The sequence below is a fragment of the Nerophis ophidion genome, linkage group LG01 (assembly GCF_033978795.1).
Source record: "Nerophis ophidion isolate RoL-2023_Sa linkage group LG01, RoL_Noph_v1.0, whole genome shotgun sequence".
Taxonomy (NCBI): Eukaryota; Metazoa; Chordata; class Actinopteri; order Syngnathiformes; family Syngnathidae; genus Nerophis; species Nerophis ophidion.
In genome coordinates this window covers 39,404,459-39,421,709 of record NC_084611.1, presented here as the reverse complement: position 1 = coordinate 39,421,709, position 17,251 = coordinate 39,404,459, and the positions used below count along the sequence as shown (strand labels likewise).

Genomic DNA, 17,251 nt, shown 5'->3' with positions numbered 1-17,251 from the left:
TATTTGCAAAAAAAAAAATTAAGTTTATGAGTTTGAACATCAAATATCTTGTCTTTGTAGTGCATTCAATTGAATATGGGTTGAAAAGGATTTGCAAATCATTGTATTCCATTTATATTTACATCTAACACAATTTCTCAACTCATATGGAAACGGGGTTTGTAATTTATAATGAAAGAAAGAACAATAATGAGACACTAACCGCCTCAATGTCGTCGTTTCTCAGTGTCAGTTCGTGGTCTTTAGCTCGGAGCTCATCCCGCTGTTTGTCCACCAAGTCTGTCAACTTCTTCACCTGCCTTTCCTTCTCTGACATCCCTGCGGGAACCCAAAAACACAAGACTGTCTGAAATTTAAAATTATTCCGTGACTGAAGTCAACAAGATCTAGGTTTCCCGTACATTCATTAATTGTGCGCAATTACTTTTAGACCGCCACAGAAGGATTTAGGACAAAATGCAGTCGAAGTGGAGGCACGGGAATAACACCGCCCACAAAACGGCGCATCCTGAAGAGACTAACAGAAAGCGATTTGAAGATGGTCTGTAAAACATATTCTATCCAAAGTTTTGACTAAAAAACATCATTACAATTTATACACAGTAGACCAGTGGTTCTCAAATGGGGGTACGCATACCCCTGGGGGTACTTAGATTAGATAAGATTAAATAGTACTTTATTTATTCTGTCAGGAGAGTTCCTTCAGGAAAATTAAAATTTTCAGCACACTCCTATTCAAGATCAGACAAACATTACAGCGAGACAGAACACGATCGCTAACGGGTCTGCCGGCTTCCAGCGCCCCTTCCAAAAAAGATGAGATACAGGTAAACAAGGGGGGGGATGGGAGAAAAAAATAGAAGATTAAATAAAAAAAAATCGGTCTTAGTCTGGGCCCTGGAGAGGGGGTGCAGACTGAGGCCAAGGGAAAAAAATGACTCATTGCCATAGTACACATCCCTCTTACATGTGTGTAAGAGGGAAACATCAAAGAACACAGAGGACATTAAAGACATTAAAGCAGCAGATACAACCAGACCTTTCTACATACAGCTATGAATAAAAAGTAAAAGAAACATATCCACTGTGGTGGCCTCTGCGGTGTTCCACGCCATCGTCCGCTGGGGTGGAGGGAGCACGGCCAGAGACAGGAGCAGACCCAACAAAGCAACCAAGAGAGCCGACTCCACTCTCGGCCGCCAACCAACTCTCGGCCAGTGTCCAGTCCGAATGGATGAGCGACGATACGTCGAAGGTGACTGAGGTGTCCGACACCTGCTCACCCAGCCAAGACACCGCTAAGCCTCTCCGTCCCAGCGCTCAGTGTTAGCTCCACAGCCCTGTCCCCTCATCCGCACCTCCTCCAGTCCCTCCAAACCGACTCCGGTGTGGCAGACACCCAGCAGCTGGTCTCCATAGCCAAAAGGCTCCCGGGAGGCAGATCCAGAGGTCCACAAAAAAGCACCACAGAGGTCACGAAAGTGCCACCCCTTGTCACACAGTCCCAAAGGGCCCCCGGACCAAAAGGCAAAAAAAGTATAATAACACATGAAAACAAGAGGGAAACACAAAAGGATGACACAAGAGCACAGAGCTCCAGCCAACAGCAGCCACTACAGCAGCGCCATCCTGGAAAAAAAAAAAAAACAACTTGAAGGTATGCCAAGGGGTACGTGAGACTTTTTTTAAATATTCTAAAAATAGCAACAATTCAAAAATCCTTTATAAATATATTTATTGAATAATACTTGAACATAATATGAATGTAAGTTCATAAACTGTGAAAAGAAATGCAACAATGCAATATTCCGTTTTGACAGCTAGATTTTTTGTGGACATGTCCCATAAATATTGATGTTAAAGATTTATTTTTTTGTAAAGAAATGTTTAGAATTAAGTTTATGAATCCAGATGGATCTCTATTACAATCCCCAAATAGGGCACTTTAAGTTGATTATTACTTCTGTGTAGAAATCTTTATTTAACAAGTTTTTAATTTTTATATCTTTTTTTCCAAATAGTTCAAGTAAGACCACTACAAATGAGCAATATTTTGCACTGTTATACAATTTAATAAATCAGAAACTGATGACATAGTGCTGTATTTTACTTCGTTATCTCTTTTTTTCAACCAAAAATGCTTTGCTCTGATTAGGGGGTACTTGAACTAAAAAAATGTTCACAGGGGGTACATCACTGAAAAAAAGGTTGAGAACCACTGCAAAAGACCGCAAAGAATTATTTTAGATATAGACAAATAAAGTTGGGGTATGACACTTTCTGAGCGTTCCTTCAGGATGCGCCTTTGTGGGCCGTCTTATTTATGTGGCTCCCCTTCGACTTGGCATTCTCCCCACCAGCCATTTTGTGTTTGTAACACTTCCATCGCAAGTCTACTGAAAGATTTCAGTTTGAACTATACACTAGTTCGTGGTAGAAACGGCAACAGCAGAGGAGCCGGTCTGCCCCTCAACAAGTGGATAGAGGAAAAATAAGGAACTTAGTGACTACAATGTCAGACTACAATGGCAGACTCGCGCAAACCTCTTCGGGTAAAACTTCGCCATATATGGATATATCTGCTGACATAACTAGTGACAAATGCAACTACTCAAATTTCGAAAGGCTCGTTTGGAGCAGGTTGAAAGAAGGCAAGATTATTTTATAAATATTTCCGCCATTCCCCCATAGTTTGATTTCGCATTTAAGGGACTTATAGGGATCGTAAATAAGAGGTGTCAAAAGGTAAGCAAAGTTGGTTTTGCATAACAGGTTCTCTTTAAAGGGGATCTGCACTTTTTTGGAATAGTTCACAATCCTTATGAGAGACAAGAAGACAATAATGTAAATAATGAAATGTATATACTCTGATGATTAACTTGTGTGATGACTGTATTATGCTGATAGTATATATTTGTACCATGAATTGATTAACGTGGACCCCGACAAGTTGGAAAAACGTATTCGGGTGTTACCATTTAGTGGTCAATTGTACGGAATATGTACTGTACTGTGCAATCTACTAATAAAAGTTTCAATCAAACAATCAAAAACATTAATTTTTGGCAGTCTAACATATACAAATTGTCTTGTTCTAGAGTGGTGAATGCATATATTTTTAAAAGTTCTTTCTTTATTCATAGTCATGTTTAAAGCAGCATACTCCCTTTTTAACTTAACTGTATTAGAACATTGAGGCTGTAATCCTTTCTGGGCGGTGTGGGTGCTGCTTTCGTATTCAATAAGTTGTCTCTACCCGTTTGATTTTCAGACCACTTCTGGATACTGGTATTAGCGCATTTGTAAGGACTGGTCTCCTATAGCTTTAGTAAAATTTGATAAAATTCCTATTCTGTCTTGATGGTCCTTCTTACTCAACATATATGTCACTTGAAAGAATTTGGGATTGACCAGTGACTTTAATTCCCCGAGAGGAAGACTGGTCAGACGCAACAATTGGTAGCTAGCAATGCAGCTAACGGGACCAATAAATTTGACCTCTAAATCACTTTAAAAATGCATTTAAAAAAAAATCACCAATCTCTACTGACTGAAAAACATGAACAATAATATTACAGTATCTGTAAAGTATTAGCCCACATTTCAAGTTTTGTTAGTACACAGCTAGTCAGACAGCGTATGCTATCTCTCATGAGACATGCATGACGTGCTGTGTGTATCTTGAGCGATATAAAGTGTGACTCACGCAATGGACAGTTGTCTCTTTGGTTCAGCCGGGCGAGAATGTAATCTACGTCACAGCAGCTCAGACGAGGCACCAAGCAGTGTGAGCGAGAAGCGTTTCCACAGACGCGGAAGGAGCATTTCACAACAAAGTTATTGATCCTTGGGGAGAATTCAGCAAATATCAGAGGTATCAGATTGTAGGTGGGTTTATTTTGTACCCTTTACATTCATGTTTCACTATTTGTTGCATTTTTGTTGCGTTTCACTTCATTGTACAATATGTTGATCGAAAGGGGGTGTGACATTCATATGTTGTCAATATTCAGTGTTTTATCCTTCAGGGAAAATTACAAATTCCATTATTATTTTTAAGGCGATCTGTCAACGTTTTTAGCATTCAATCAGATATTATTGTGAGGTTGTGTATTAGTGTTCCAAAAAATCAGATATACTGGCCCCCAGACACTTTTTTTTCTCTATATTTAGCCACCCGAGTCAAAATAATTGCCCAGGTCTGCATTAGCCGCATCTTCCAAGCCTTTATCATCTTTAAAATCGGAATTTAAAAAACAAGACATGTGTTCTTGTCTCTGACAATGAACGAGTGCAGTTCCCCTTTAAAACACACAACAACAAACTACCAATCACCAGGTGCACAACTTAATGTTCTGTTGTTAAATAGGGTTTAAAATATGAGGTCATGTCGAAGATTTCTTGTGACAAAAACCAAAAAGCTCGGTTTTACATGTCCAAACACTAACACCGAATTATGCAAATTAGACAATGATGTCATCACAGCCCATAGCCACAGACTAATTACAGACATCAAGAGTATTCCAATACTTCTGGAGCTATCCTGACATGTTTACAAGCAGTGTGTGTGTGTGTGTGTGTGTGTGTGTGTGTGTGTGTGTGTGTGTGTGTGTGTGTGTGTGTGTTGTAAATATAGCCGAGTGTGTCATCCAGGAGCTACATTCTAGTCTGCCACAAAAATAGCCTCCTCTGCGAGCTCATAGCTTCTGTGTTGGTTGTCAACCTGCAAACAAACCTGACTGGAGGCGTAGGAAGTGAGCAGGACACTTCATTAGGTACACCTGCATAATCAAATGGCATCCTGTGTCCTGTACAACATTTAAATCATAATATTAATGCCCACCATCTTGCTTCAGCAGGTCTTTCTCTGCAACTGGCGTTTCAGTGAGCGAGAGGCTCACCAGCAGCTTCTTGTTCTCGGCCTGAAGCTGAGTGATCTGCGAGAGAAGGTCTTGCACTTCTGCCCGCCACATGTCATCCACCTGCTCCAACTCCTAAAAGTCACACACATACCAAACTTTATGATGTTTCTGCAATAGTACTGCACAACATTGGGGGGAAAAAAATATATTGCAATTTTTTAAAAAATACAGAGATTTTCAAAAAATACTTTGTTATGCCATTTTGCTGCCAAATCTTGCACCTACTCTTAACTTTGTCTTCTGTCTATTTTCTATTTTTTAGGGACCGAATGTCTCTTTGGGACAGAGGACCCTATTCAATTTCTATCGTTTTATACTTTTTTTCTTTCTTTATTATTATTCTGCAGCTTTTAGCTGTAATTTGACCCCTTTAACATGCTTCAAAACTCACCAAATTTGACACACACATCAGGACTGGCGAACATTGCGATTTAATCAAAAAACCTAACCCCAAAACTAAAAATTGCGCTCTAGCGCCCCCTAGGAAGAAAACACACACAAAACTGCCTGTAACTTCCAGTAGGAATGTCGTAGCGACATGAAACAAAAACCTCTATGTAGGTGTGACTTAGACCTAGATTTCATACGCTGACATCCTTCAGCAAAAATCAACAGGAAGTTTGCAATTCCCCCTTCAAAACAAAAGTTTTGTAAAAACCCTCACCTATGTCTCTTTGAGCTGTAATTTGACCCCCTTAAAATGCTTCAAAACTCATCAAACTGGACACACACATCAGGACTGTCAAAAATTGCGATCTAATCAAAAAACCTATCCCCAAAACTCAAAATTGCGCTCTAGCGTCCCCTAGGAATAAAACACAGACAAAACTGCTCCTAGGAAGAAAACACAGACAAAACTGCCTGTAATTTCCAGTAGGAACGTCGTAGAGACATGAAACAAAAACCTCTATGTAGGTCTCACTTAGACCTACATTTCATATATTGACAAAAATCAACAGGGAGTTTGCAATTCCCCCTTCAAAACAAAAGTTTTGTAAAAAACGGTCCCCTTTTTTCAAACATTATCTCCTTTGAGCGCGTTTGTCGTGTCGGCTTCAAACTACCCCAGGAGAGAGATTGAACCCTTCTGATTAAAAGTTGATGAAATAGTTTTAATCACTGCTACGGTTTTGATTTTATCAGCCTTCAAAGAACCGCTGCGCTGAAAACCATTTCAAAGATGGCCGCCGTGCGCTCACACAGAGAGCTAGACATTTTTTTTCCCTACCTCTCCCAGTATGTAATCTTATAAATGGCATAAACACGCCAGTGACACAATATTTGAATAATATTGACATTAGTTGTGCTTCGCCCTCGTGTGAATTTTTTTTTAAGATGGCTGCCGGCTAGCTAACACTTATACGGGCTTGGGTCGCGGGGGCAGCAGCCAAAGCGGTCCCGTCCATCGCTGCTTGCAGCTTTAATCTTATTTTTATCTTTTATTGATTGCTTGTATTATGCTGAGTAGGTTTCCTTATTTTATGAGCAAATGTAAAGTGAATGACTATAAACTTTTTAACCTTTTGAGCTCTTCATCTTGAAATATAATATTCTAACTTCATACTCACATTGAGTAATTGTTATAAAACTGTAATAATTTTGAGGGTATACAATACTCTAGATTTTGCCCGGATATTGAAAGAATGGTGAGGAGTTTGGTGACTGCAGGATTAGGTCTCTGCTTTTTTGCAGATGATGTGGTCCTGATGGCTTCATCTGGCCATGATCTTCAGCTCTCACTGGATCGGCGAATGTGAAGCGACCGGGAGAATCAGCGCCTCCAAGTCCGAGTCCATTGTTCTCGCCTGGAAAAGGGTGGAGTGCCATCTCCGGGTTGGGAAGGAGACCCTGCCCCAAGATGAGGAGTTCAAGTACCTCGGAGTCTTGTTCACGAGTGAGGGAAGAGTGGATGGTGAGATCGACAGGCGGATCGGTGCACCGTCTTCAGTAATGCTGACGCTGTATTGATCCGTTGTGGTGAAGAAGGAGCTGAGCCGGAAGGCAAAAATCTTAATTTACCGGTCCATCTACGTTCCCATCCTCACCTATGGTCAGATGGAGAGGAGACAGATGAGGTTGTTCAGGCATCTGGTCAGGATGCCACCCAGACGGTGTTTAGGGCACGTCCAACCAGTAGGAGGCCACGGGGAAGACCCAGGACACGTTGGGAAGACTATGTCTCCGGGCTGGCCTGGGAACGCCTCAGGATCCCCCGGGAGGAGCTGGACGAAGTGGCTGGGGAGAGGAAAGTCTGGGATTCCCTGCTTAGGCTGCTGCCCCCGCGACCTGACCTCGGATAAGCGGAAGAAGATGGATGGATGGATGGATGGAAGATGGTGAGGAGGTGATCCATCGCTAATGTGCGACCATTGGGCTACAATCCATTAACTTGATTTAAAATGTACATTCAATCAATCAATCAATGTTTACTTATATAGCCCTAAATCACTAGTGTCTCAAAGGGCTGCACAAACCACTACGACATCCTCGGTAGGCCCACATAAGGGCAAGGAAAACTCACACCCAGTGGGACATCAGTGACAATAATGACCCAGTGGGACGTCGGTGACAATGATGACTATGAGAACCTTGGAGAGGAGGAAAGCAATGGATGTCGAGCGGGTCTAACATGATACTGTGAAAGTTCAATCCATAATGGATCCAACACAGTCGCGAGAGTCCAGTCCAAAGCGGATCCAACACAGCAGCGAGAGTCCCGTTCATAGCGTAGCTAGCAGGAAACCATCCCAAGCGGAGGCAGATCAGCAGCGCAGAGATGTCCCCAGCCGATACACAGGCAAGCAGTACTTGGCCACCGGATCGGACCGGACCCCCTCCACAAGGGAGAGTGGGACATAGAAGAAAAAGGAAAGAAACGGCAGATCAACTGGTCTAAAAAGGGAGTCTATTTAAAGGCTAGAGTATACAAATGAGTTTTAAGGTGAGACTTAAATGCTTCTACTGAGGTGGCATCTCGAACTGTTACCGTTCTGATGCTTCGTTTAATCGTTTAGTATATGTAACTAATAAACAAATTCAGACCGCATGAATTGCCCAAAACATTAACTGACCTACTCAGTGGCCTAGTGGTTAGAGTGTCCGCCCTGAGATCGGTAGGTTGTGACTTCAAACCACGGCCGAGTCATACCAAAGACTATAAAAATGGGACCCATTGCCTCCCTGCTTGGCACTCAGCATCAAGGGTTGGAATTCGGGGGTTAAATCACCATAAAAGATTCCCGGGCTGCTGCCCACTGCTCCCCTCACCTCCCAGGGGGTGATCAAGGGGAGGGTCAAATGCAAAGGACAAATTTCACCACACCTAGTGTGTGTGTGACAATCATTGGTACTTTAACTTTAACTTAAATATGCGGACATGGTTTCCGCGCAGTCACTGGAATAGATTGCACACGAAAGCGGTGGTGTGTGACGGCAAAAAAATTGGTTTTATAATTTTTTTTATTAGTTTTAAATTAAATTTGATTCAAGCCACACATGTTAAAAATGCAATTTCAAAGGTGAGTAAAGGTTGAAGGTTATGACAAGAGCAACAATTATTGTTATTTAAACTATTTACATTTACTATTGCATTGAACAAATACTGTATGAGTGAGATAAAACGCACAGTGACGTTGTGCACATTTATTTTAAACTCAGCACAAATGTACACTGAGCTCAGAAAACACAATGTCCATGCATGTAAAAAGCTGCACGCGTTAAGGTAGTTTTCCTCCAATATTGCGGAATCTTGCGATGTGAAGGTTGCCCACTCGTACATCGCAATGTCGATTATTAAACGTTTTATTGTGCAGCTCTTGTCTGTCAATGTAAAATGTTGTGCGTTCACCTTCTATTTAGGTTTTTTATGGCCTGTATGTACTGTGTGTATCTTCCAATATATATATATATATATATATATATATATATATATATATATATATATACATACATACTGTATATATATTTGTTCGTTGGGGTCAGGAAAAACCACGGGGGCTATTTCATCCATACAAACCTGCTTTGCAGGTCTCCGTGCTTTTCAGGGGAGTTTATCCCCCGTTTCGCAGCTCCCCTGAAAAGCAGGGAAAACTGCGAAACAGGTTTGTAGGGACGAAATAGCCTCCGTAGTTTTTCCTGACCCAACGAATATTCCGCTGTACCCCGGTATTGAGCACTGTCAAACAGATAAACCACAGTAACATCGATTACACACACACACACACACACACACACACACACACACACACACACACACACACACACACACACACACACACACACACACACATATATATATAAATATATATAATTACTAATCGACCCCAAAAGGGAATAAGCGGTAGAAAATGGATGGATGGATAATTTAGATAGAATGTATTTATTTTAGCACTGCATAATTATATGTACATTCATTTTTCTTCAGTTTTGGAGTTCCTTCTTGTGCAGTACACTTGAGAAGAGTTTCAGCCTGACCAAAGTCTATATATAAATATTAATCTTTGTGATAACATTTACAGGGTTTATTTTTTTAAACTGTAAATAGGTTGGATTGACTTCCACCGCCAAAGACATGCACCTGGAGATAAGTTGTTTGGCAACACTAAATTGGCCCTTGTGTGTGAATGTGAGTGTGAATGTTGTCTGTCTATCTGTGATGAGGTGGCGACTTATCCATGGTGTACCCCGGCTACTGCCCGAATCGCAGCTGAGATAGGCTCCAGCACCACCCGCGACCACGAAAGGGACAAGCGGTAGAAAATGGAAGGATGGATGGATGAATTATTGAGCATGATTAAAATCAATAGTAAGATGACTAATTCAGCGGGAACTCTCATTCAACCCACTCCAAAACCCTCAAATCTAGACTCCGAACATCCCAGAACAAGCTCAAGTTACTTCTAGACCTCCACCCCAGATCACACCTCACTCCTAACCACTTCTCCAAAGTGGGCTGGCTCAGGGTGGAGGACAGAGTACAACAACTTGCACTGAGCCTAGTCTATAAAATCCACTACACCTCCCTGATACCCAAGTACATGTCAAACTACTTCCAGAACGTTAATGACCGCCATAACCACAACACCAGGGGGAGCTCCACAAACCACGTTAAACCCAGATTCCGATTTAACGAAGGCCTTAACTCATTCTCCTTCTATGCCACATCAATATGGAATGCACTCCCAACAGGTGTAAAAGAATGTGCATCTCTATCCTCCCTCAAAACCGCACTAAAAGAACACCTCCAGGCAACTACAACCCAAGACTAACACCCTCCCTCCCTCCACATCCCACCTCCCCGGATTGTAAATAATCAAATGTATATACTTGTTCTTATGCTTTCTGATCTCACTATGTTCACTACTTGCTGTAAATATCCTTTCAAGTCAGACCTACACTGTTTCAATTTCCATTTCTCAGATGATGCAATTGTTGATGACTGAAGTGCTGATATCAACCAAACCTCTAGTCTCCCCCCTACCCTTTATTATTATTTTTTTCAATTTGTCACAATTTCATTATTATTTTTATTTAGCAATTTTTTACTTTTTATTCGACTCCTTTTACACTATCTTGTTTAGCTCATTCATTGTTCATGTTCTCTGTTTGTTTTTGTTTCGTTTTTTGCGCTGTGCTTTTTAACCTGTAAAGCATTCATCCATCCAATTTTTACCGCTTGTCCCTTTTTTGGGGTCGCTGGAGCCTATGTCAGCTGGATTCGGGCGGAAGGGGGGTTACACCCTGGACAAGTCGCCGACTCATCACAGACCTGTAAAAGCACTTTGGTTCAATTTAAAAATTGTTGTAAATGTGCTGTATAAAGAAAGTTGCCTTGCCTCACCAAGAATAATTTAATTTACACAATTGGTTGGCAGTATTCTGTAATATTTGCTCAGATTTTATATTTTTGTTGGTGAACGTCACAGCGCTACATGTTGCTTCTGTTGCATTGTATGTTATGTAAAGTGTGTTGAGCGAAAGCATATATTGTACATTTCCAATTTTTTTTTACGTTTTACCGACGCCTTATACACTAATTCCGTATATAAAAAAAGCGGGAGCATGCGCATATCGCTTTGGTTCAATTAACAGCTTTAGAAGTGAAGTGAAGTGAATTACATTTATATAGCGCTTTTCTCAAGTGACTCAAAGCGCTTTACACTGTGAAACCCAATATCTAAGTTACATTTAAAACCAGTGTGGGTGGCACTGGGAGCAGGTGGGTAAAGTGTCTTGCCCAAGGACACAACGGCAGTGACTAGGATGGTACAAGCTGGGATCGAACCTGCAACCCTCAAGTTGCTGGCGCGGCCGCTCCACCAACCGAGCTATACCGCTCCTCGACACTCCCACTCACTAGAACACAATTTACACTACATATTCACTCAAATAGCCGTTGAATAGGCCCCCTTTTTAGACCAGTTGATCTGCCGTTTCTTTTTACTTTTTCTCCTCTGTCCCACTCTCCCTTGTGGAGGGGGTCCGGTCCGGTGGCCATGGATGAAGTACTGGCTGTCCAGAAACAGGACCCAGGATGGACCGCTCGTCCAGAGTCGGGACCCAGGATGGACCGCTCACCTGTGTATCGGCTGGGGACATCTCTGCGGTGCTGATACGCCTATGCTTGGGATGGTTTCCTGTTGGCTCCACTGTGGACGGGACTCTCACTACTGTGTTGGATCCACTTTGGACTGGACTCTAATGGTTGTGTTGAATCCACTATGGATTGAACTTTCTCAGTATCATGTTAGACCCGCTTGACATCCATTACTTTTGGTCCCCTGGGGGGTGGGGGAGTTGCCCACATTAGCGGTCCTCTCCAAGGTTTCTCATAGTCATCATTGTCATTGTCACCGACTTCCCACTGGGGTGAGTTTTTCCTTGCCCTTATGTGGGCTCTACTGAGAATGTTGTTGTGGTTTGTGTTGTGGTTTGTGCAGCCCTTTGAGACACTGGTGATTTAGGGCTATATCAATAAACATTGATTGATTGAAATAACACAAATACAAATATGTGTCATGTTATTGTTTAGAGGCAAGGAAAACTACCAGAGGTGGCGTTTACTGAACAGTTTGGTAGCGAGTCATACAACACAGCGTCTCAACAGCAGTCAGCTCATTTACATACTCTTCCGGGTACGTTCCCGGGCACGCACCTAATTCGCTCATACATGCATGATGTCATGACATCAACGTTACCCATATAATGACATCACACCACATCCCCCTTACTAAGGTTTGAAAAGACCCTCCGCTGTAACATATTTTCAAATAGCCTGAACATACAAAACCCCAAATAGCATTAACTGTTTTCTTGGGCAAGTCTTAATCCCAAATCATACATATTACAAATCACATTTCTTCTTGTCCCCCAAACACAAAATACAAATTTCTTTTTACCTTTTTTTTTTGTTTTAGCAAGATAAAACTGAAAGCATACCTGCAATTAACATAAGCATCAGCAGCATATCTCACATTTTAACAGAACATAACAAAATCGCATTCCCTTTGATTTTTTTTTTTCTCACAGGTCTAGTCTCTGTGGCTTTCTAACTTCTCTGCCCGACCTTGTTCCCACACCAGTAGGTGTGCTCTGACATGGCTCTGGTGGAGACAGAGTTTCTGGGCTTGCACTCGGAGGAATGTCCCCCTGCACAGGCTAAGTCTCATCCTGAGGCCCCGGCATAGGCACGAGATGTTGACAGTTCCTTCTTAGAGTCCCTTGTGGCCCACACACCAGATAAGATCGTGGACTGGGGTGTACGGAAGTCACTGTCCCTTGTGCCTTTGCGTTGGCAATCCAAACCTGGTCCCCAGGTGTCAAATTTGTGAGAGCTCTTGTTCTGTGTCTCTCATTGAAACATTTTGCGTCCATCAGTCGCTTCTCCCGCTCCTTCACCTGGAGGGCCAGCAGGTCCGGTGAAGCTGGCTGTAACTTCTCAGGAAGGATCGGTACGGTGGTGCGAATGCAGCGCCCCATGAGCAACTGGGCAGGGCTGTAGCCATTACTCAGAGTGGTGGCCCTGTAGGCCATTAGGGCTAGATAGGGATCTTTGGCCTTTTTAATCAGGTTTTTAACCGTTTGGACAGCACGCTCTGCCTCAGCGTTGCCTTGTGGGTACTTAGGGCTGCTGGTCACGTGCACAAATCCGTAGTCTGCTTCAAATTGTTTCATCTCCTGTCCAGAGAACTGCGGCCCATTATCAGAAATGAACTGAAAAGGAATCCCGTTACGTGAGAACATTGATTTCAGGTGAACTATCACATCTGCTGACCTAGATGGGCTGAGAAGAGCAATTTCCACATATCTGGAAAAATAATCCACCACTAGCAGTTAGGTTTTCTCCTTCAAGGTGAATAGATCTGCTCCTAGCTTTTGCCAGGGTCCATCTGGGAGTTTGGTTGGCAGCAGTGGTTCTCTCGGATTAACCCTTTCCTTGATGTAGTCTCTGCAGTTGAGCACTAGCTCTTTCATTTGGTTGCTCAGTCCAGGCCACCACACTGTTTGACGTGCGCGTTCTCTGCACTTAACCACCCCCTGATGTCCCTCATGTATCCTGTCAAGAACATCATTTCGCATATTAGCAGGTATCACTAACCTTGTGCCATGCAGGAGTAGTCCGTTATGCACGCTCAGGTGCGCTCTCTCATGCCAGTAGTGTTTGACTGGGCCCTGTAACTGATGTCTGTCCGGCCGGCCTTCGACACAGTACTCCATGACCTGAGCACAGACAATGTCAGCACACAGCTGCTCCTTGAGTTCCGTCTGATATTCATCACTTGTGGGAAGATGTTCCATCACAGAGTCAACGTAGATGTTAGTATCTTCCATTAGGTCTTTGTCTGCTCTTTCCACATTGCTTTTGAGCGGGGCACGAGAGAGTGTGTCAGCAGTTGTGAGGCTCTTCCCCGGTGTGTATGAGATTGTATAGGAGTACCTCATTAAGAGCATCCTGAATCTTTGAATTCTAGGTGGCAGCGCGTCCAGTGCCTGCCCACCCAGTAGACTCGCAAGAGGTTTGTGGTCCGTTTCCAGTTCAAAATGTAGGCCCAGGATGAAGTCGCTAAATCTCTCACAGGCCCATGTCAGCGCTAATGCCTCCTTTTCCAGCTGCGCATATCGCTGCTCGGTGTCAGTCAGGGACCTGGAAGCATACGCTACTGGTGACCAAACCTCTCTGTCCTTCTGGAGCATCACTGCGCCTAGCCCATAGGACGAGGCATCGGCTGATATTTTCAGTGGCTTGTTAGGGTCGTAGAGCTGGAGGACCGGTGTTGTGGAGAGCTCCTCTTTGAGGCTGCAGTAAGCCCTCTGCTGTTCATGACCCCAGCACCACTGATTCTTTTTGGACAGCAGATCTCTGAGTGCTTTATCCTTCTCAGCCAGGTTAGGTAAAAATTTCCCTAACTGGTTCACCATTCCCAGGAAACTTCTGAGCTCGCTTATGTTAGTAGGCTCTTTCATGTCCCGCACAGCTCTGGTTTTATCCGGGTCCGGCTTCATGCCGTCTGCTGATATGACGTAACCAAGGAACTTGATCTCTCTCTTTCCAAACTCACATTTTGACATGTTGAGTGTGACCCCTGCTTTCACTGCTCTCTCCAGTACAGCATGCGTCCTGGCGTCGTGCTGCTGCTTTGTAGCCCCCCAGACTAGAACATCGTCCATGTGACACACTACACCTTCGAGGCCAGAAGTAACTTCAGTCACTATCATGTTCTGAAAGTGCTCTGGGGCAGAGGAGATGCCGAAAGGCAGACGGTTGAAATGGTAACGCCCGAATGGCGTGATGAAAGTAGTATAGAGAGCTGATTCTTTGGCCAGGGGAATCTGCCAGAAACCCATGTTTGCGTCCAGCTTGGTGAAATATTGTGCTCCTGTGAGCATGCCTAGCGTTTGCTCTACAGAGGGAAGGATATATTTTTCTCGGCACACTGACACATTTAGTGGTGTCATGTCCACGCAGATGCGAACTTCCTCTTTGTTCTTCTTTGGAGCCACCACCATACCGCAACACCAGTCTGTTGGTTCTTCAATGCGGCTGATGACCCCCAGATTTTCCATCCTCTCCAGCTCTTTTTTTACTTTGTCCATGAGTGGCAATGGGACTCGGCGCGGCACTTTAAGGGAAAACGGTATAGCAACAGGCTTGAGTTTAATTGTGTACGCCTTCTGAACCAGCCCGAGCCCATCACAGAGTTTAGGATAAGTCTGTCTTACTGACTCTTGATTTATAGCATCAACTCTGGTTAATAATTTGAGGTTTCCTGAAGCTGGCCTGCTTAATAGTGCCACCTGTAGGCCTCTCACTACAAAAATCCTCTCTGTGATTTCCCTGTCTTTGTAAGAGAGTGTTTCTGTGGCTGACCCCAGAACAGTTAATTTAGCACCACCCGGCCCATAGAGTGGCTTAAGGGATTTTTTTGCTCCCCCTCTCTGTGTGTAACGCTCTTATATACCTGCTCAGAAATGGCTGTGACATCTGCTCCGGTGTCTATTTTAAAGGACACTGTGCTGCCCCTTATGCTTATGTCAGCCATCCATGGGTCCTCTCCAGAGGCCACTACACCTAAAAACAGTCCATCCACATCTTCAGCAACTTCATGTACATTTTTGGTAGATCTGCACACCTTTCCAAAATGGCCAAGTTTTCCACAGTTGTGGCAATCTGCACTTTTAGCTGGGCACTGTGACACTGGGTGAGAGGGTGATTTTCCACATTTTCCACATGCTTTATTTTCCGCTCTGTGCTGCAAAGATTTATCAGGTTTCCAGTTTTTGTTCTGTCCTTGAGTCTGATCTTTGTTTCTGAATTTGTTTTGTTTCCCCCTCTTAAAATGCATAGCATCCATGGCTGGCTTGCTGGCACTTAACTCTCTCAGATCAGTCTGTTGCCTCTTTATTTCTTCAGACTGCCTGGCCATTGTGATGGCTTTAACTAGAGTGAGGTATTTATCCAGTTGCATTCTCTCTGACAGGGATGAATCTTTAAGACCCACTACTAGTCTGTCTCTTAATAGGTCGTCATGCAGATCCCCATATTCACAATTCTCTGCTAGAGCATACAGTGCTGTGATGAATGCGTCCACTGACTCTGAAGGCTGTTGTACTCTTTTGTTGAATTTGGCACGTTCATATATGACATTTTTCTTCGGGATAAAAAACTTGTCAAATCCGTTTTTAACTGTAGCATACCGCTGTCGCTGCTCGGCTGTTAAATCAAGCCCTCGTAGCACGTCGTCAGCCTCATCCCCCATACAGTACACCAGTGTATTTACCTGGTTCGCTTCGGAGGAGGATTTCAGGTTGCTCCCCAGTCTAAAACGTTCAAACCTCCTTATCCACTTCTCCCACGCGTGTGGCTTTGTGAAGTCGAAATGATCCGGTGGTTTGATGGTGAACGTTGCCGTCGGAGGTGCCGCTATCCCCGCCTGGGCTGCTCCTGCGTTCCCCCGCGGCTGCTGAGGTGCGACCCCCCCTTCCTGATCACTCATGCCGGCTTGTTGTGTGCGCGGTCCTCTGTCCAATAAAAAAAAAAGCACTTCCCGTCGCTCAAAGTAGCTCCACTTCTGACACAATGTCGTGTTATTGTTTAGAGGCAAGGAAAACTACCAGAGGTGGCGTTTACAAAACGTTTACTGAACAGTTTGGTAGCGAGTCTCAACAGCAGTCAGCTCATTTACATACTTTTCCGGGTACGTTCCCGGGCAGGCACCTAATTCGCTCATACATGCATGATGTCATGACGTCAACGTTACCCATATAATAACATTACACCACAATATGTATTGTAAAGTATTATTAAATACAGAAGACGAATCGTTTTGTTATAGAGGGCTACTCACGGTACTTAACTTACCTGGTGGTGCTTCCTCTCCTGAGCGTGCCTGTCGCTGCGCTCCTGCCGCAGACGGAGCAGTTCCTCCCGCAGCTCGTCGTCGGCCTCCCGCCCGGCAGCACCGCGGCTCACCAGCTTTTCCAAGAGCTCCAGAACGTGCACCACCTTGGGAACCACGCCGACCAGGGCCTCGCAGCCGAACCTGTCAATGGTCCGCTCGAACTCCTGAGCTAGCGCCGCCGCAATGTCATACACGTCCAACACCGTCAGCTCCGTCACCGGCCTGTCCAGCGCCGACATTAGCGTACTTGAGTGTGTGTTCTTATTTTTGTGAGCGTCGAATACACTTTTGGTCTTCACAGCAGTGTGAACGTCGGAGCTGGTGACTGCTGATTTGACTCACGGTTTTTGAGACGCCATGGAACACTTGCGGAAAAAAAACTACTTGTTGACAGGTTCAACTTTAAGATGCCGCGTTCATGACTCACCTCAA

General features: G+C 43.9%; 1 protein-coding gene across 4 annotated transcripts in view; it reads right to left on the bottom strand.

The window, feature by feature from the left end:
* LOC133554107 (RILP-like protein 1) overlaps window positions 1-17,251 on the bottom strand; it is a 27,215-nt gene extending 9,964 nt beyond the window's left edge. Inside the window, exons 1-5 of one of the 4 annotated variants that reach the window (XM_061902529.1) lie at window positions 16,780-16,910; window positions 16,199-16,439; window positions 4,902-4,994; window positions 4,736-4,808; window positions 203-318 (exon numbers count right to left, since the gene is read on the bottom strand). In XM_061902529.1, the coding sequence (XP_061758513.1) occupies window positions 203-318; window positions 4,736-4,808; window positions 4,902-4,994; window positions 16,199-16,414 (498 nt within the window). In that variant the 5' untranslated portion in view covers window positions 16,415-16,439; window positions 16,780-16,910. Of the gene's footprint in view, window positions 1-202; window positions 319-4,735; window positions 4,809-4,843; window positions 4,995-16,198; window positions 16,440-16,779 lie in introns of all 4 variants that reach the window. The other 3 variants (XM_061902517.1, XM_061902536.1, XM_061902522.1) reach the window with 3 other exon arrangements.